Source organism: Nycticebus coucang, chromosome 4, assembly GCF_027406575.1.
Source record: "Nycticebus coucang isolate mNycCou1 chromosome 4, mNycCou1.pri, whole genome shotgun sequence".
Taxonomy (NCBI): domain Eukaryota; kingdom Metazoa; phylum Chordata; class Mammalia; order Primates; family Lorisidae; genus Nycticebus; species Nycticebus coucang.
The window spans coordinates 97,426,921-97,439,462 of record NC_069783.1 but is presented as its reverse complement, the minus strand read 5'-3'; the positions used below and the strand labels follow the sequence as shown (position 1 = coordinate 97,439,462).

Below are 12,542 nucleotides of genomic sequence, written 5' to 3'. Positions count from 1 at the left end.
CTTATAAATGTTAATTTTGTGTGAAATAGTATTCTTAGTTGACAGGTTTCTTTTCTTTTCTTTCAGAACTTTGAATATATCTTCCCATTCTCTTCTGTTCTATAAGGTTTCTGCTGAGAAATCTGTTGTTATCTGATCAGTTTTTATTTGTTTGTTTTTTTTTTTACAAATGAGTAGGCGTTTTGCTCTTGCTGTTTTTAGGATTTCCTTCTTGTCTTTGACTTTAGAGAGTCTTATTATAATGTTCAACGGAGAAGATATTTTTTTGCTGTTGTATCTGCCTGGGGATCACTGAGCCTTCTATATCCAAATGTCTTAAATCTTCTGCTAGACTTGGTAAGTTTTCTATTGTTATTTCACTGAATATATTTTATAATATTTTTTCTCTTCACCCTTGCAGGTACTGATAATTCATATATTTGGTCACTTTATGTTGTCCTAAATGTCACAAAGCTCAATTTTTCATTTTCTTTTTAATATGTTTGTCTGACTGAATTATTTCAAAAGACCTGTTTCAATCTCTGATGATTTTTCTTTTGCTAGATCTAGTCTATTGTTAAAGATTTCAAATATATTTAATATCACCTTCATTGAAGTCTTCAGTTGTGGAATTTCTATTTGGGGATTTCTCAGTTAATCTTTCCCTATGTCCAGGAGATTCTCCTGGCTCCCAGCCTATCATAACCATGGCATGCTGCCTCACTTTACTCTCCTTCCTTGCTTCAATGCTTCCCATCATTTCTCTATGGAATCCCAATATTCCCTCTTAAAGGAAGTATTTGAAATTTGACTATCTGCTTGCTATTTTGATTGCTCTCCATGAAGGAGGCACATACTAGCTAGATCTAGTCAGCAATTTTGACTCTCTCAATCAAAAATTTTGAAGTCAAAAAAATTTAAAGAAAATTCTTACTAAGAGCTCATTGAACGCGGTGGCAGCTCTTGGGTCTTCTGTGTGTTCTACGTAATCCGTGCCGACTCAACGAGTAAGCAACCATGTCTAAAGGACCTGCGGTTGGCATCGATCTTGGCACCACCTACTCTTGTGTGGGTGTTTTCCAGCATGGAAAAGTAGAGATAATTGCTAACGATCAGGGAAACCGAACCACTCCAAGTTATGTTGCCTTTACTGACACCGAACGATTGATTGGTGATGCTGCGAAAAATCAAGTTGCAATGAACCCCACCAACACAGTTTTTGATGCCAAGTGTCTGATTGGACACAGGTTTGATGATGCTGTTGTCCAGTCTGATATGAAACATTGGCCTTTCGTGGTGGTGAATGATGCAGGCAGGCCCAAGGTCCAAGTAGAATACAAAGGAGAGACAAAAAGTTTCTATCCAGAGGAGGTGTCATCCATGGTTCTGACAAAGATGAAGGAAATTGCAGAAGCCTATCTTGGAAAGACTGTTACCAATGCTGTGGTCACAGTACCAGCTTACTTCAATGATTCTCAGCGTCAGGCTACCAAAGATGCTGGAACTATTGCTGGTCTCAATGTTCTTAGGATTATAAACGAGCCAACTGCTGCTGCTATTGCTTATGGTTTAGACAAAAAGGTTGGAGCTGAAAGAAATGTGCTAATTTTTGACCTTGGAGGTGGCACTTTTGATGTATCAATCCTCACTATTGAGGATGGAATCTTTGAGGTCAAATCTATAGCTGGAGATACTCACTTGGGTGGTGAAGACTTTGACAACCGCATGGTCAACCATTTTATTGCTGAGTTTAAGTGCAAACATAAGAAGGACATCAGTGAGAATAAAAGAGCTGTTTGTCGCCTCCGTACTGCTTGCGAGCGAGCTAAGCGTACCCTATCTTCCAGCACCCAGGCCAGTATTGAGATTGATTCCCTTTATGAAGGAATCGACTTCTATACCTCCATTACCCATGCCCGATTTGAAGAATTGAATGCTGATCTGTTCCGTGGCACCCTGGACCCTGTAGAGAAAGCCCTTCGAGATGCCAAACTTGACAAGTCACAGATTCATGACATTGTCCTGGTTGGTGGTTCTACCCGTATCCCCAAGATTCAAAAGCTTCTCCAAGACTTCTTCAATGGAAAAGAACTGAATAAGAGCATCAACCCCGATGAGGCTGTTGCTTACGGTGCAGCTGTCCAAGTGGCCATCTTATCTGGTGACAAATCCGAGAATGTTCAAGATTTGCTACTATTGGATGTCATTCCTCTTTCTCTGGGTATTGAGACTGCTGGTGGAGTTATGACTGTGCTCATTAAGCGCAATACTACTATTCCTACCAAGCAGACACAGACCTTTACTACCTACTCTGACAACCAGCCGGGTGTGCTCATCCAGGTTTATGAAGGTGAGCGTGCCATGACCAAGGATAACAATTTGCTTGGCAAGTTTGAACTTACAGGCATACCTCCTGCTCCCCGTGGTGTTCCTCAGATTGAAATCACTTTTGATATTGATGCCAATGGCATTCTCAATGTCTCTGCTGTGGATAAGAGTACAGGAAAAGAAAATAAGATTACCATCACGAATGACAAGGGATGTTTGAGCAAGGAAGACATTGAACGTATGGTCCAGGAAGCTGAGAAGTACAAGGCTGAAGATGAGAAGCAGAGGGACAAGGTTTCTTCAAAGAATTCACTTGAGTCCTATGCATTCAACATGAAAGCAACTGTTGAAGATGAGAAACTTCAAGGCAAGATCAATGATGAGGACAAACAGAAGATTCTTGACAAGTGTAATGAAATTATCAACTGGCTTGATAAGAACCAGACTGCAGAGAAGGAAGAATTTGAACATCAGCAGAAGGAGCTGGAGAAAGTCTGCAATCCCATCATTACCAAGTTGTACCAGAGTGCAGGAGGAATGCCAGGGGTCATGCCTGGAGGAATGCCTGGGGGCTTCCCTGGTGGTGGCGCTCCTCCTTCTGGTGGTGCTTCGTCTGGCCCCACCATTGAAGAGGTTGATTAAGCCAGCCCAAGTGTAGATGTAGCATTGTTCCACACAGTAAAATATTGAAGGATCCAAATTTGTAGAAAATCATGTGGCAGATTTAAAGTTGGGCTGCTATAGTGAATTACTGGGCATTCTCAATACTTGAATATGGAACGTGCACAGGGGAAGGAAATAACATTGCACTTTAAAAGTACTGTATTGTAAGTGGAAAATGCAAAGTCTTAAATAAAGCTGTATTTAAAATTGGCAAAAAAAAAAAAAAAAGAAAATTCTTACTAAGAATTATAAACTAAACTGTATGTTACCCACTAGTATGTCATTTTTATTATTGAAATATCTACAACCTAATAATGTGCATAAAACCTCAAAATGTCAGATTATGTACCTCACACATTTTGCTAACCTCTATGTAAAATAGATAGGATATTTTATGATTATCAGTCATATTACCCAAAATGTCTTTAAGATACTTTAAGATACTATTGGTGCTATTATTTACCTAAACTTTCATTCAAATATTATCTACATCCTACACTGTGGTCAATATTACAGTTGACATATGATGTATGCAGATTTACTTCTAAATAGAATGGTGACTATAAATACATTTAATGAATATGGCCTTTCTACCCTACTTTTAAAAATCTAAGATATAATAAAGAACTTTAAATTCAGCATGTTTTTTGAGAATTTTTTTGTAGGCTTTTTAATATAATCAGATCAAAAAAACCTTTCAATTAAATATATTTATCACATAATTTAATTCAGTGATAGTAGACAATGTTATGTATGGGTATAGTTTAGAAAAATGATCCTATAAAGACAAGTCTAACAAAAGTCTCCTGGTTTAAATAATATTTTCTGTTTACATAGATGGAAATGTAATCATCTATTTGTAGCTTAATAACTCTTACTTTTAAATTCTAAATTTTACAATTTTATAATTACTAAGTAATTGTATATACTATAAGTAGTAGAATAGGAGATGTTAAGTTGAAATATTTATAAAATATAAAAATGTCAAAGTGTATAAATTATTACCTTTAAAATATTATACCAATATTTATAGAGTTATATATTCTAGACATCTCTTTAAAATAATTATCACAGTGAACGTGTTATCATTCAATTTAAAATACAGTAGAACCTCTGTAAGCTGACCACCCCAGTGATAACAAACTGGTCAACACACAGAGGTGGTCAACTTGAGGAACTAAGCCTACTGTACTGATACATGTGGTTCATGTCTAGTTAATGAAAATGAAGTCAATTTAAGAAGGTGGTCGATGTAGGGAGGCCCTCAAGAACAGAGGTTCTACTGAATTTCTATTACTTGGACAAATGCCTATAAGTAGAATTTTGAGATCAAATATCAAGTTTTTTTAACTTTATAAAAAAATCTATCAGTTTCCCAAAACAGTTGTGTCATTTTCCCTTCTCTCCAGCAATGTATGTGGGTTCTAGTTAATCCACATCCTTGTCAATTCTTGATATGGTTGGTCATTTGTTTTTTTAACCATTCTAGTGTCTGTGGAGTGATGTCTCATTGTGGTTCTAATTTGCATTTTCTTTTTTTTCTTTCTTTCTTTTTAAAGAAGTTTTATTAAGAAACAGAAAGGAAATCTTTTCTTATCAGAATTCCCTCTTCTATTGTTGTGTTTTTATTATTATTTTTTTAATACATGGGAGCTGAGATTCTCTGACTTCTGTTGCTCTTCACTTTGGACTCTACCAGCACTATTCAATTGCTTACAATAACCAAAGACAAAATATATTTCTTATGACTATCAACAGAGCAATATTTAAATAATAGAACACTACAGAGAAATAAAAAAGGAAACTAGTTGGAAGAAAGACAGGAGAAAGAAGATCTAACATTTGAGCCAGACCTTGAAAAATGGGTAAACCTGGCTAATAGTCGTCATCTTTACTACCATTAATTAAGCTCTTACTATCTTTAGGGGATTCTAAGACACACACTTTTTTTTTTTTACATTTTAATTTCTTTGAAACCACGGATGCATCATATTAAAGAGTGATATCATAATTTAAAAAAAAAAAGGAAACTAGATATCAAGAGTATGCCTTCATTTTTTTTTTTATTAAATCATAGCTGTGTACATTAATGCAATCATGGGACACCATACACTGGTTTTATAGACTGTTTGACACATTTTCATCACACTGGTTAACATAGCCTTCCTGGCATTTTCTTAGTTATTGTGTTAAGACATTTACATTCTACATTTACTAAGTTTCACATATACCCTTGTAAGATGCACTGCAGGTGTAATCCCACCTATCCACCCTCCCTCCAATCAGCCTCCCCCCTCCCTCCCCTCCCTTTCCCCCTTCCCCCTATTCTTAGGTTATAACTGGGTTATAGCTTTCATGTGAAAGCCATAAATTAGTTTCATAGTAGGACTGAGTACATTGGATACTTTTTCTTCCATTCTTGAGATACTTTACTAAGAAGAATATGTTCCAGCTCCATTCATGTAAACATGAAAGAGGTAAAGTCTCCATCTTTCTTTAAGGCTGCATAATATTCCATGGTGTACATATACCACAGTTTATTAATCCATTCATGGATCGATGGGCACTTGGGCTTTTTCCATGAATTAGCAATTATAAATTGGGCTGCAATAAACATTCTGGTACAAATATCTTTGATATAATGTGATTTTTGGTCTTCTGGGTATATACCTAGTAGAGGAATTATAGGATTGAATGGTAGATCTATTTTTAGATCTCTAAGTGTTCTCCAAACATCTTTCCAAAAGGAATGCATTAATTTGCATTCCCACCAGCAGTGTAGAAGTGTTCCCTTTTCTCCACATCCACACCAACATCTCTGGTCCAATTTGAAATATTTTCATCGAATTGGTTAACATAGCCTTCATGGCATTTTCTTATTTATTGTGTTCAGATATTTATATTCTGCAATTACTAAGTTTCACCTGTACCCTTCTAAGATGCACAGTAGGTGTGGTCCCACCAATTACCTTCTCTCCACCCATCCTCCCCCCCACCCCTCCCATGCCCCTTTCCCCATATTCTTGTGCTGTAATAGGGTTATAGCTTTCATATGAATGCTATAAATTAGTTTCATAGTAGGCAGACCTGACATTCGATCCTATAATTTCTCTACTAGGTATACACATCCAGAAGACCAAAAATCACATTATAACAAAGATATTTGTACCAGAATGTTTATTGCAGCCCAATTCATAATTGCTAAGTCATGGAAAAAGCCCAAGTGCCCATCAACCCACAAATGGATCAATAAATTGTGGTATATGTACACCATGGAATATTATGCAGCCTTAAGGAAAGATGGAGACTTTACCTATTTCATGTTTACATGGATGGAGCTGGAAAATATTATTTTTAGCAAAGTATCTCAAGAATGGAAGAAAAAGTATCTAATTTGCATTTTCTTAAAGACTAACAAAGTGTTTGCTGTTTTTTTTTCTTTTGCATTTCAATTGATTATTTTTAAAATTATAACATTTTTCTATTTCAAAGTATTAAGGGGTGTGGATGTTTTTGATACATAGCATGAGTCAGGGCTGTAAGTATGTTCATCACCTGAATAGTATTTCTTGTACGCTTTAGATGGGTTTTTGCCCTTTCCCTCCTCCCCCCACAATCTCTTGGTTTCCAGTGATTTTTACTTTCCTTTGTGTACTTGTGTGCTCATGAGTTAATTTATCAGAGAGTACATGTGGTATATGTTTTTCCATTCTTTTTTATTTGTTTATTTTTATTTTGGATTAATGTAAAAGTACATATGATTAGGTTACATTGTTTTCATTTGTGATGACAAGTCTGAGTTATATTTGAGTCCTTTACCCAGGAGATGTGCCAAATACCCCTACTTTATATCTATTTAGTGGGGGCTAACTGAATCCCTTGCCTCAATATTGAATTTAATTGGGTTTTTCCTCTCATGTGAGACTATGGTTGTTCACCTGCTATTTGCTTGCTTTTCCATTCTTGAGATACTTTACTAAGGAAAATGTTCTTCAACTCCATTCAGGTAAATAGAAAAGATGTAAAGTCTCCATCTTGTATGACTGAATAGCATTCCATGTTGTACATATACCATAGTTTATTAATCCATCCATAGTTTGATGGGGACTTGGATTTGCAATTATGAATTGAGCTTCAATAAACACAATGTTTTTCCATTCTTAATATACTTCACTTAAGATAATGAACTACACTTCTTCCCAAACTGCTGCCAAAGACATTAATTCATCCTTTCCTATGGCTGAGTAGTACTCCATAATATACATATACCACATTTTGTTTATCCACTCATGAACTACACAGGCACTTGGATTGATTCTACATCTTTGCAATTATTAATTGTTCCACAATAAACATTTTCATGCAGGTGTCTTTTAGATAAAATGACTTTTTTCCTTTAGGTAGATACTCAAAGATTGCTGAGTTGAATGATAGGTCTACTTTCACTATTTTGAGAAATCTTATACTGTTTTCCACAAGGGTTGTACTAGGTCGCAGTCCCACCAACAGTGTATAAATAGTCCTTTCTCCCTGCATCCACACCAACATCTATTGTTTTTGGATTTTTTTAATAAAAGTCATTCCAATAGGAATAGAGTTATATCTTCTTGTGGTTTTCATTTGCATTTCTCTGATGAGTAGTGATTTTGAGCATTTTTCATATTTGTTAATTATTTGTCTATCTTCTTTTGTAAAACTTCTGTTCATGTCTTTTGCCCACTTTTTAATGGGGTTTCTAATATTTTCTGCTGATTTGTTTGAGTTCTTTGTAGATTCTAGTTATTAGCAATTTATCTGAAATGTGGATTGTGAATGTTTCTTCCCATTCTTTAGTCTGTCTATTTACTCAGTTGATTATTTCCTTGGCTGTGCAAAAGCTTTTTAATTTAATCAAGTGTCATTTATTTAATTTTGTTGCTGTAATTGCCCTTGAGGTCTTAGCCATAAATTCCTTTCTTATATTCATGTCTAGAAGAATCTTTCCTACATTTTCTTTTACAATGATTATGGGTTTATGCCTTACATTTAAGTCTTCTATCTATCTTGGATTAATTTTTATAAGTGGTGAGAGACTATCCAAAGAATTTTATGTGAATGTTTATAGCAGTTTTATTCATAATATTTCCAAACTAGAAACAACCTAAGCACCCATTAGCTAGTAATGAATAAATATACTTTAGTATATTCATGCAATGGAATACTACTTTGTAATAACAAGGAATGAGTTACTGAGGTAACCTATTATGTGGATGAACATCAACAATATATTAAACAATCCATAAATAATGCACTTCTGTATTTCTCCCATATAAAGAATACATACTGTATTATTCCATATATATATATAGAGAGAGAGAGAGAGAATTTTAGAATAGGCAAAAAAATCTATGGTGATAAAAAGCAGATCAATGGTTACCTGGTCAAAGGATTGTAGGGGACTGACTGCAAAGGATAGGGGTTGAGGATGTTGGTAGGGATGGTGAAACAGGTGAACTGTCCGTGGTGATGAAATTGTTCTGGATCTTATTTGTAGAGGTGGTTACCCAAATGAATGTATTTATCAAAACTCATTGAACTTTGTACTTCAAATGTAAGCATTTGTTTACATGTAAATTATGTAAAAATAAAGTTGATCCTTTAAGAAAAAAGGAAAAAGGAAATTTTCAAAAAAATGAAATAAAATAGTTTGAATTACAATACATTTTACAATATTTAACTAGCAATTCAATAAGTAACATTTACTGGGCGGCACCTGTAGCTCAGTGGGTAGGGCACTGGCCCCACATACCGAGGGTGGCAAGTTCGAACCTGGCCTGGGGCCAAACTGCAACAAAAAAATAGCCAGGCATTGTGGTAGGCACCTGTAGTCCCAGCTACTCAGGAGGCTAAGGCAGGAGAATCACCTAAGCCCAGGATTTGGAGGTTGCTGTGAGCTGTGACACCACAGCACTCTACCAGGGTGATAAAGCGAGACTCTGTCTCTAAAATAAATAAATAAATAAATAACATATACTTCAGATTTTTTTTTTTTACTTCTTATTCATTAAAATTCATGTGGATTTTGAATCTATAAACTAAATTTTTATTTTATGTGATTCTATGGTCAAATTCTGACTTTTATTTTATTTATTTATTTATTTATTCTTTTTCTGCAGTTTTTGGCTGGGGCCAGGTTTGAACCCACCACCTCAAGTATATGGGGTCAGCGCCCTACTCCCTTGAGCCACAGGCACTACCCATTTTCTATTTTTTTTATACCACTTTGTGAGGAGAAAAAAATGATGTGATTTGTCAAAATCCTCTGAAATAGAAATATCTGGAGATCTGGAAAATTACGCAGTCATGAGATCAAGTTCAATAAATCATCTGAAGAGAATTGCTAACTATGTGTAATTATTTTAATATGTATCATTAGGTCATATTTTTTGTAGTGTGTAGCTCCACTTTCACACTGTTTCCTTGTTTCCAGCCCAAGGACATATTTCAGTATTATAATTTGCTCCACTTACTGTGACCATTATTTGTGTTTTAGGATGATTTATAGATTTTTTTTGACAAGAGACAGGGGGCTTTTATATTACAAATATATTATAGAAAATTGGAACCACACTACTGTTACTCATTGTTATGCTGACATTTTAGAAGATTCACTGTTCATGAGCTTTGCTAACTTACATTTTCAGCATTTCCTCTGTCTCTGTTAAAGAGGTCTGTTTCTCCATCATTTTTGACAACAGTTATTCTTCTAAATGACTCACTTTGTATATTTGACCTGTCCTACTTGCTTCTGAAGAACACTGAAGCTTTAAGGAGACCCATCCTCAGGTCTAAGACTATCCACCAGGCGGCCCAGCTAACTGGAACAAAGAAAGTCTACATTCATTGTGCAGATGTTAACTTAGTTGATTCATATAAAAGTCTCCTGCCATTAGCCTTTTACAATATAGGTGGGAAAATGAGGGCCACAGACAATAATACTCTGACTAAGAAGTTTCAGTTACCTAGGAAGCCAACCTGGATTTAAGTTTTTTCATCCTCAAATCTTTGCATCTTGCCTCTACCATGCTATAAGACATGATGCCTTTGTAGTGAGTAGAATGATACACGGTATTAGCATTTCTTCCCCTGGAATTACCATTTGGTTTATTTGTTGGGAAAAAGAAGTAGCAAGGGTGAATTGGGACCCATGGTACCCCACGGCGGCACCAGACATTACACTGAAATGAATCCATCTTAGTGTATTAGGTGCAGCTGCCTATTTGCATTTCAGGAAAGATGATACTTCTTTCTTGTATGTCTAAAATAATACAGAGCCCATTGCACCTCCTTTTATTTTTTTCTCTCTCATATTACGCACTGAATACAGTTCTGACCCTTGAAAACTGCGACAGCTTAAAGCTGTCAGCCCCAACAGAAGGCTTCTTCATAAATGATGAGTATTATGTCTTTTTCATAAGAATTAAAGATCTAATCTGACCAGAGCTCCATCGATGCTGATCGGGGATAGAGGCTTCTTCAAAAATGGAAGACACATGATTACCTTTTATGGATGAGATATTCTAATTATTCAGTGGGGATTCGTTTCAGGTTACAGGATTTTTATTGGAAACCATTTAAATTTCAGTACCTGTCATTCGAAGTGGACAACGTAGAAGCACATATAAGAATTACTGGAGCACAAGGCCAGGCCCTCTGTAATTTGCATACACCCATATAATATAATTTTTATCTTCTTTTCACATAGGAAGGCAGGGAAATTGCAGATATCATCCACACACTGCTGCATACCATATTGGTCGTAGCAAACTGTTAATAATAATAATGCAGGAAATTCAATTTTAGGAACTGGCTATATTTATCCACACAAGAAGAACTTTTTTAGATGCTAACTAGAGCAAATGAGGGGGAGAATGTATATTTTCTTCTGCTCTTCTCTTTCTATACTGTTCACCACATTCAAAATTAATCCCAGTGCATAATTTTCCTGCAGCAACTTGATCATTTTAATAATGAAGATTAAACAAGAAGCAGACAGAGGAGTAAGAAAAACTGTAAGCAAATAAGTAAAAGTTGAGATCTGTGATTTGCTTCAGTAATGTATGCTACTGGTTGATCTTAGGTCTATTAAAACAATTTGTGATGCTATTAGGTTTGGTTTGTGCAGTGGTGAGCATCTCCCAAGTCAGACAGCTAATAGCCTCACACTCAGCACGTACACACTTGTGCCTGCTAATGTCCTGAGAGGTGCTGTTTGTCACCATTCAAATGAGGCTTCCGGAAGATACCTTGTCTTCAGAAAATATCACCTTGTCAAAAAATTTGCATTTCATATGTTGCAGAATTAGTGTAGGAAATGCCTTCTAGAGTGGTGTTCTTGCAATGCCTTCCCAACTGTTTAACATTCATACAGCTTTGCCTTCAAGGCTCCTTTGCCCATCTCCTCACTCATTTTTTACTTGCTCACCTCATCCTCCAAACATCCCCGAACATGGCCATGAGGAAACAGGATGTTGCCATATTAGAAAGAAGTAAGTGAGGATGCTGTTTCCGCTCTTGAGGAGAGATTGGGGGCCTACCTGCTTAGGATGCCCTCGAGAAATGTTAAACAAGGTAGTTCATGAGTAAAATGTAAGGGCAGTGAAAAAAAATGGTGGCCGAAAAGGGGACTTTGGGACTCATAAAGTGGCAGGGCTCTTGACTAAGAACTTACCAGCATTGCCCAGTATCCTAACCCTTAATTGAGGAAATACAGATAAAATCAGAGGTCATGACAGCTAATCGGTTATTCTGTGGGCTCTTTAATACAAGCTTTCAGGGGCAAATCAGGATTAGGAGCACGATAACAGCAAACAAGCAATAAACTATGGCCACGGGTCAAAGGGCCCCAGCACTTTCCTGGTGAATTAATTTCATACTAACCAAAGGTGTTAAAGGTCTTCTGAGCTTTCTCTGTTGCCTGCTGTAAAGTTAACTCTGACATAACACCCCAAACCAGTGGTTTAGGTCTCCATGAAGCTCTACTAACAAGGACCACGTTCTATCGTAGTATCTTCTTTACCAGCACAGGTAGCAGTCTCCAACCAGTCTTCCAGCTCTGAGTCTTCAGTGCCTGCGACCTGTGAGCAGGGACTCAGGGAAAGTGATTTGAAGCGAGCTCGCTGTTGAAAAATTCATATTGACACTTTGATCACAAGCAGCGTGGAACCCAAAGTTTTTGAGCAACAAACGATTTGAGAGTGTGTAACATGCTTGTGAAAATATTCAAGGCATAATTAGATAAATAACAGATCCAGTGTCTATTTTTACTTTGCCTTGATGAGAAGCTTTGCAGGAGAGACTGCTGGTAGTTAATTCTCCTTAACAACAATCTGTGTAATCACAAACCCCAATTAGCCGTGCCTGTTCTATGCTATACAAACTATTTCCTTAGCACTTCACATCACTACTTTGTAATTAGCTTTCATCTACATGAGCTTTGACTAAAAAAATATAAAAGAGTGTAAGTGATTGTACTGCCACTCAGTATTCTGCGAAATAATCGCTAGCGATTTCAATCAGATTAATTTTATCAC

At 36.2% G+C, this 12,542-nt stretch overlaps 1 protein-coding gene across 1 annotated transcript; it reads left to right on the top strand.

Annotated features, from left to right (window-relative positions):
• The first annotated feature begins 925 nt into the window (after positions 1-925).
• LOC128584652 (heat shock cognate 71 kDa protein-like) lies at positions 926-3,188 on the top strand. The gene has a single exon (XM_053589725.1). The coding sequence runs from the start codon at positions 997-999 to the stop codon at positions 2,947-2,949; it is 1,953 nt and encodes a 650-aa protein (XP_053445700.1). The 5' UTR covers positions 926-996; the 3' UTR covers positions 2,950-3,188.
• The last annotated feature ends 9,354 nt before the right edge of the window (positions 3,189-12,542 follow it).

Coding starts and splice junctions, on each gene's coding strand:
- LOC128584652 (XM_053589725.1), top strand. CDS start 997: ATGTCTAAAGGACCTGCGGTTGGCATCGATCTTGGCACCACCTACTCT.